An 8,121-nucleotide genomic window follows, 5' to 3' on the forward strand; every position below is an offset into this window, starting at 1 on the left:
TTGTACAGATCACTTGTCTCAGTTTGTTTTCCTTGTCTATGATTGTTGGTGCAGTAACTGTGGTATTTAGTAGGGCAAAATGAAATAGAAATATATTTCCAGTGGTCATTCTTTGTAGACCAGCTCAAGTTTCACCCATCCATCCATGCTGGCCACATCTGGGCCTTTAACCAAAGCCAAAAGTAGAGTAGCTGGAATGAGAACAGGTGTGCTAGAGCAAGTCTGGTGCCTCACAAGAGCAATAAAGGGTGTGGAGACTGTTGAGCTGCAGATACAATACAGAGCCTGTCTTTCCACATGTACTTTGTAGGACACGGTTGCAGGCAGACAGAAAGTCTTACAGCCTTTGAAAATGTCTGGAATTGCAGCTAAACTTCAGCACAACCGAGAGAAATCACAGGGGGTTGGATCCAACAGCCATGCAGTGAAATACCTTAACCAGGACTTTGAATCTCTGAGGAGAAGCTGTCTTGAGAGAGGACAGCTGTTTGAGGATGACTGCTTCGAGCCTCTGCCCTCATCCTTAGGCTTCAAAGAACTTGGGCCGAATTCCTACAAAGTTAGGGGCATCACCTGGAAAAGACCAACGGTGGGTACAGTAGGTAGATGGCAATATCTGCTGAAAGTGCTGGCTGGGGGCTGTAGGTATTTTACATGCTCGAAAAATGCAACACCTGGGCTGTAGCTGCTCAAAAGATTAAGCTTTTAAACTGCTTTTTGATTCAAGGGTTATTTATAATATTTTTGTCATATAGTCTTTTTCAGTAAACTACTTAGTAATTAGTAAATAATTGCTGTATTTGTTGATGTAAGCTTGTTGCTGCTTATCAACACACCAAACTGTTGAGGTTCCATCTTAATCCTATCAGCCAGTTTGTTGTTTTTTATTATGAAAGTGACAGAATTGTTTATGTTTGATTTAAAAGATACAAAACAGCAAAATGACAAGTTTCTCTGCAGTGTGTCAGGAACTAAAGGGTTTCATTTTATATAGTATTTATGAGTAATTTTGATATCCAACAAAAAATAATTATTGTAATGAGGGTGGATACAATATAAGAGGTCAAACAGGGAGTGTTGATGTGAGAAAGCATTGCAGTTTGACTCAGTTTTTACTCTTTTGGTTTTTCAGGAATTGTGTTCAAACCCAAAATTTATTGTTGAAAATGCTACCAGGACTGATATTTGTCAAGGAGCACTTGGTGAGACACACTAACACACACACATATATTCATATATTCTTCCAACAGTGTTTGTTTTTCATATTTTAAAACTGACATTTAGGACTGACCTTTGGCTATTTTCTGATACAGAATAACATTCAAATGCATTTTGATGGCACAAATGGATATATACATTATTTCACAAAGAGCACATATATTTCTATCTTCAGCAATTTGAATGGATGATTTTGCATGCATATCTTAGAGCGTCATCACGTGTATAATAAAGTATCACAGTATTCGTCCATGTCAAAATCATCTTGCTTAGTGTCATTTCTATAGGTTCTCTTTTATTTATTTATTTATTTACTTAATTATTTTGTAAGCTCACACAACTGAAATAAAATCCAGACCTCATAACTCTATGTGAATGCCTATGCATTGATATCAGCTGTCACTGTATACAAAACATTTTACCACAGCTCTTTCAGTCTTCTGTCTACACCCAGTCTGGCAGAGTGGACACATATGTGGGTGAGACTGAGTTGTTTGCAGCTAATGAATAGTGAGAGACAAAACAAAGACCTTGCACAACACAGGTGTGCGCAAACAAACTGCATACCTCATATGTTTTGGAAATGTGTCCTGATGCCGCAACATAACTGACATGACAACTTGAAATGTTCTGGGCGTTACACAAGATTTAACACAGGATTCCCCTTTGTTCCAACACTGCAAACTTGTGTTCAGGTGACTGCTGGCTCTTGGCAGCTATCGCTTCCTTGACTCTCAACAAACAGGTTCTGTCTCGTGTGGTCCCCCATGACCAAAGCTTTGAGGAGAATTATGCCGGCATCTTTCACTTCGAGGTACGGTCCAGCAGCCTCGCTCTCTCAGAGCCAATGTGGTGCAAACAGGTTTGATTTTACTAATTGGGTCTTCTGTGTGGCTCTCAGTTTTGGCAGTTTGGTGAGTGGGTGGATGTGGTGGTTGATGACCGTTTGCCTACCAGAGATGGAGAGTTACTGTTTGTTCACTCAGCAGAGGGTTCAGAGTTTTGGAGTGCACTGCTGGAGAAGGCCTATGCCAAGTATGGAACATCTGGATACCTTTAAGTTTTTTCCTGTGTGTCTTTTGCTAGTTTAGTTATTCATTTAACTCCCTTCCCTCCCCTCAGGGTGAATGGATGCTATGAGGCTCTTTCTGGAGGCAGCACCACTGAGGGTTTTGAGGACTTCACTGGAGGCATTGCTGAGAGGCATGACCTGAGCAAATCAGATCCCCACCTCTTCAAAATCATTAAGAAGGCCTTGGCCAGAGGTTCCCTCCTGGGATGCTCTATTGATGTTTGTTTGAACTTCTTGTTTGACTCTCATGTATTGACATTGATTTCTTCGTGGTATCTGGTAGTGTTTACCTCAAAAGCTTTTCTTCTCCATCCCAGATTACCAGCTCGGCTGATTCAGAAGCTGTCACATATCGCAAGCTGGTGAAGGGCCATGCCTACTCGGTGACAGGAGCGGACCAGGTGAGGAAATATCTCTATAAGGCACAGATCATCAAGACATAAGTGAAGACTTTAAGGGTTTCCCTTTGGTGTCTTTTTTTCTGGTTGAGTAACTCACACGTATATTTTGCGTCAGGTGGAGTACAGAGGAGACATGGTAGAACTGATCAGGATTAGAAACCCATGGGGTCAGGTGGAGTGGAATGGAGCCTGGAGCGACAAGTGAGTATTGTGCGCTTCTGGAGAGCTTTATGGGCAGGAAATATGATAGATATGCTCATATTACCCCAAAGTAATTATCATGTATAATCTTTCTATTGTTTTTAGTAGTAGATGGCTTAGTGCCTATGCATGTTGGTTGGTGAGTTCAGTACTTTGGTCCAGACTTAAATCTCTATCTATGTATAACTATCTCAAAAGCTTCTGGATGGGTTGCTATGAAATTTTTTTACAGAGATTTATTATCCTCAGAGGATGAAGCCTTGTGATTTTGCTGATCTCCATCTTTATCTAGCATCATTAACAGGTTTGAGTATTCACTTATCCAGTCAAATCTACAGGGTGGATTTTCATAAAGGTACTCATGGTTGCCAAATGATGTATATTAAGTGAATTGAGTCACCCCAACATTCATGTTCCCTACAATTGAACTGAATTGTAATCACTTTTGTGCCAGCATCAGGTTAAACGTTTTAATTTGTCCTTTAGCCTTATCTGTTTTAGGACTGGATCGATCTACCTGTTCTTTGTCTTTAGTGCCAATTAGCCAGTGTTAGCATGCCAACAGACTTGATTCACACGATGGTAAACGTGGTAAGCATTATACTTACCCAAGCATGCTAGTAGTGCTATTGCAAGTATATTAGCATACAGGAAACAATAACTTTCCAATCTTGTGATTAAAATATGGAATAGAGGTTTATAAATTAGTAATTTTTATTAAAATATCAAGGATTTGGTCATGCAGGCTGTAGCCAAGTGACACCACTGACTGATCACTCAACAATACAATTTAAATTAAATTTTAATTATATTCTTCCGGCTGCTTTTTACAAATTGACTTTTTCAATTATGCTCTCTTGTGTTGTACAAAAGAGGACCCAGCCTAATTGAAAGGTCTGCATGTTTTGGTTGAATGTGTTACCAGCAGGTTTAGGTGTTTCTGTTATGCATGCAACTCGCAGACATACGCACCCACTGGAAGGGCTGGTAAATCCTGTTGTAAAATAGTTAAAAAACAGACTCCGGCTGTGTAGTGTGTATTCTGGTGCAGGTGTAGGTGCCGTGTGTGTGGTCTGTAGTTTATTGTTAACCATGTTTTAACCCTATCACACAGTCTATATTTTTTTTTTCTAGCTCCCATGAGTGGAGATATGTGAGTGACGGTGACCGAGCAAGGCTGACCAACCGTTCTGAGGACGGGGAGTTTTGGTAAACCTCACTGAAACTACTGTCCTTGTTCCTCTGGCTTCCTTGTGCTGATATACTCTTACTCCACTGAGAGGATAGTGCAGTTAAAGGAAATGATTCCCCTCATAATGTTTTATTTTTAGGATGTCATTTTCTGATTTCCTGCGCCAATATTCTCGCCTTGAGATCTGCAACCTCACCCCTGATGCACTCACAGGCAACGAGTACAAGAAATGGGCGGAGTCAGAGTTTGAAGACACATGGAGAAGGGGTGTGTCAGCTGGTGGCTGCAGAAACCATCCAAGTATGACCACTTTGTCAATCTGCCCTCTAGATTTGAATCCAGCACTGATGTATGCGTGTCATAAACCAGCTAGTGTGTCTTGTCGGTTGTATAACACTGTTGATCACCTCCCTGCTACCCTATTAATTCTTGCTTCCCTTCACAGATTCCTTCTGGATGAATCCTCAGTTTGTCATAAAGCTCGATGAGGTGGATGATGACCCTGATGATGGTGAAGAAGGCTGCTCCTTCATTGTGGGCTTAATGCAGAAGAACAGGCGTCGCATGAGGAAAATGGGGCAGGACATGGAGACCATCGGCTTTGCCATATATGAGGTAACAAGCTCTCTTTAAGATGAAAGTAGGGGAGAGCGGGGCTGGTTGTCACACTTAATGTATCTCACTCCCTTAGAAGGCACTATTTAAAAATGTTTGATCACAACTCATCTAAAGGGTAATTTCGGGAGTAGGACATTTGACATTGATGTGAGGGGATTTTTAGTGTCTCTTCCAGGCTTTTACATAAAGGGTTTAGAATAGAACAGTTATCACCAAGGAGGAGGCGGGAGCTATAGTTCAGATACTTTTCTTAGCAAGGTAACATGTTGTTCGCTTAGATGCTGTCAAAAAATCCCAATTGGGCATGTCTGTTACATTCATTACATACATTCTTTAAGATTGTCTCCATTTTTAATTTTTTCCCATTAAACTCAATTTATGTATATTTGAGTTCATTTGCTAAAGGTATATTTGCAGTGTTTGCATAAATACCTATGTACATATTTACATTTACATGGTTATTATTTATATGTTAATATTTTTTTTTTTTTTATCAAGGGTGAGCTATAATATCAGGACCACCAATCCTATGGAGTATGACTACTAAGCTACCAAATAAGGATGGTTGTCACAAGGTCACAAGATCTACCTGATAGTTCATATCTTTAGACCAGAATAAGCTGAAGGAAAGTAACATCACTCCATTCCCACCTGACTCTTTAGGTTACCATCAGACATCAAAATGGAATCTATTAACGATTTGAGGGATTCAAATGTAGTCAGAAAGTGTAATGACCAACCCTGTTTTCTCTTTAAATAGTAGCACTTTGTAAAATACAACATTTGCACCTCTTCTGACATTTGACTTTTTGTCTTTTTCCAGCTACCTGAGGAGGTACGCACACAGAGACGTAAACACTTCATGAATGTGTCGCTGGGAGCACTCATTTTCCATACAAGACGACTATTAGTGATTTTTCAGTACTGAAAAATTCTTTCAAACTAAAATGCAGATGTATACACAGTGTGGGACAGAGTGAAGGTGTAGGGCGCCCTCATGTGACCGTACTGTGTATATGTCATTTTCCAGTACTCCGGCCAAAGACAAGTGCACCTGAAGAAAAACTTCTTCCTGTACAACTGCTCAGCAGCTCGCTCTGAGACCTTCATCAACTTGCGAGAGGTGTGCAACCGCTTCTGTCTTCCCCCTGGAGAATACCTTATCATCCCCTCCACCTTTGAGCCCAACAAGAATGCCGACTTTTATCTACGGGTGTTCTCTGAGAAACAGGCTGATTTCCAGTATGTTCCACTTACAAACAAGTGCAATTTCATAATGAGAAATAGTATTAAATGATGATGATGTATGATGATATAAATGATATAAAATGATCATATAACTGTGACTTTTTCTAACTCACTTTTAGAGAGATTGATGATCCTGTAGATTGCCATGTGGAGCAGGTAAAATTATATCCCTTGTTATGCCTTTGAGAGCTAATAGTGATAATCATATTTTAAGAAGAAGGAAAAATAATTACTTTGTCATGTCTAGATTGACATTGATGAAGAGGACATCTCTGACAGATTCAAGACATTGTTTGGAAAGCTTGCAGGACATGTAAGTATGCTTAATATTTCAAACATTCCCTTGTGATCTTGGTGATCTACAGAGTGTCTGTGTCATATGTGTCTTAGGATGTGGAGATTTCTGCATTTGAGCTGCAGAGAATCCTCAACCGAGTGGTGATGAAGAGTAAGAGAAATCATTTCTCTCTCCTCTTTCAGGCTAGTTTAGAATGTGCATTTAAATGGACATGACACTAACAGCAGTTTATGCCTGTGTTTATGCATTTTCAGGAAATGACATCAAAACCAATGGCTTTAGCCAGGCAACCTGCCGTAACATGATCAGTCTGCTGGATGTATCCTTCCATCCTGCCCTCAGCTTTGTCAAGAAAATCCACAAAACCACTGACCTCTTAACAGCTTGTTTTATCCCTTTTATATCCCCTTAAATAGTTTGAAAGGAAAACTGTTGTTATGTTAAGCTGAACTAAGCTGCTGTTCACTGTAGCTTCATATTCAGTATACAGGCATGAAAGTGATGTCATTTTTTTTAAATTAACTTTTAGCAAGAAGAAGGTATTATTCTTCACTGTCTGATAATACTTTCTAAATTTAGATGTTCTAACTTTACACTGATGCTATATGATGACTATACAAGAAGAAATATTCAAACTGAATACTCCATCCATCTCCATGAACTGGAGATATTTTAAATGTCTTGTTTTATTTCATATATATTTCCCCTAAATTAATCCTGACATATTTGGTACATTTGCATACCTGGCCTTTACAATTCTATTTTGTGTGGAAGAACAACAGTGAAGTTTGGCTGCACATCATGAGGCTGCAAACCCGAAGGTCACGTCTTATAGATGGCCAGTTCCTGCCATGTATTACTGTGTGGAACATGTTACAGTTTTCCTTGACATCCTCTCCAAAGAAAGATGGAAGTGGCAAGCTGGGTTTGGTAGAATTTAAGATCCTGTGGTCAAAGATTGAGAAGTTCCTGGTTAGTATTGACATTAACATACCATGTAGTATGGTTTATTAGTGGAATCTGGATAAAACACATTAACTTGTTGGTCTCTCCATTAGGATCTGTACAAAGACAGAGACACAGACCAAAGTGGCTGCATGAGCGCCTCTGAGATGCGGATGGCTGTTGAGGGTGCTGGTGAGAAGTCAACTTTACGAGTTATATTTTCATACGCTCAGTATCCTCAAAAGAGGGTAGAGGACAGCTCAATTTGTGTTTTTCTCTATTGTATAATATTAAGTTAGATATTATCTCTGAGTTCACCTTTTTACATTTTGGCAGGCTTCAGCCTCAACAACTCTCTGCATCAGATAATTGTGGCCCGCTACAGTGAACCAAGCCTCACCATTGATTTTGACAACTTTGTGGGCAGCCTTGTCCGCCTAGAGTTCCTCTTCAGTGAGTTCTCATCATTGCGAACACATTTTTTCCTATAACCACATGGACATTATGTAAAGTTATGATGTTTTCTTGTACTTGACAACAGACACCTTCAAAGCCCTGGACAAAGATGGTTCTGGCAAGATCAGCCTGGGCTTCATGGAGGTATGAACCAAGATGTGATAATGATACAAAAATATGAAGCAATGCAATGGTAACCACAGAGTGACTTGTGCTTGTGTTTTCATCCACAGTGGCTGAATATAGCAATGTTGTAGAGGAGCTCTGACTGTTAGCAGAAGAACACAGACTTAAGTTGAAGAGCCATCATTTCTGGATATGCTGTGTTTTCTAGTGAATGTCAGTTTGTGTCTTATGTACACCTTAATCAAGGGTTGCTGATCTTAGGGGAAAATAATTTAGATGACTTCCATTGTCCACAAATATAATAAAGGTACTAAAGCTACACTGTCTCACAATAAAGAATATATCT

At 39.7% G+C, this 8,121-nt stretch overlaps 1 protein-coding gene across 1 annotated transcript; it reads left to right on the plus strand.

Moving 5' to 3' along the window:
• The first annotated feature begins 215 nt into the window (after window positions 1-215).
• On the plus strand, window positions 216-8,121 carry LOC124066174 (calpain-2 catalytic subunit-like). Its single transcript, XM_046402387.1, has 21 exons — window positions 216-589; window positions 1,133-1,202; window positions 1,914-2,032; window positions 2,120-2,253; window positions 2,341-2,509; window positions 2,608-2,691; window positions 2,807-2,892; window positions 4,027-4,101; window positions 4,224-4,384; window positions 4,530-4,699; window positions 5,526-5,537; window positions 5,733-5,944; window positions 6,070-6,106; window positions 6,198-6,263; window positions 6,341-6,398; window positions 6,503-6,567; window positions 7,152-7,220; window positions 7,307-7,385; window positions 7,530-7,646; window positions 7,735-7,793; window positions 7,883-8,121. The coding sequence occupies exons 1-21, from the start codon at window positions 353-355 to the stop codon at window positions 7,904-7,906; spliced, it is 2,103 nt and encodes a 700-aa protein (XP_046258343.1). The 5' UTR covers window positions 216-352; the 3' UTR covers window positions 7,907-8,121.

Source organism: Scatophagus argus, chromosome 10, assembly GCF_020382885.2.
Source record: "Scatophagus argus isolate fScaArg1 chromosome 10, fScaArg1.pri, whole genome shotgun sequence".
In the NCBI taxonomy this organism is placed as follows: Eukaryota; Metazoa; Chordata; class Actinopteri; family Scatophagidae; genus Scatophagus; species Scatophagus argus.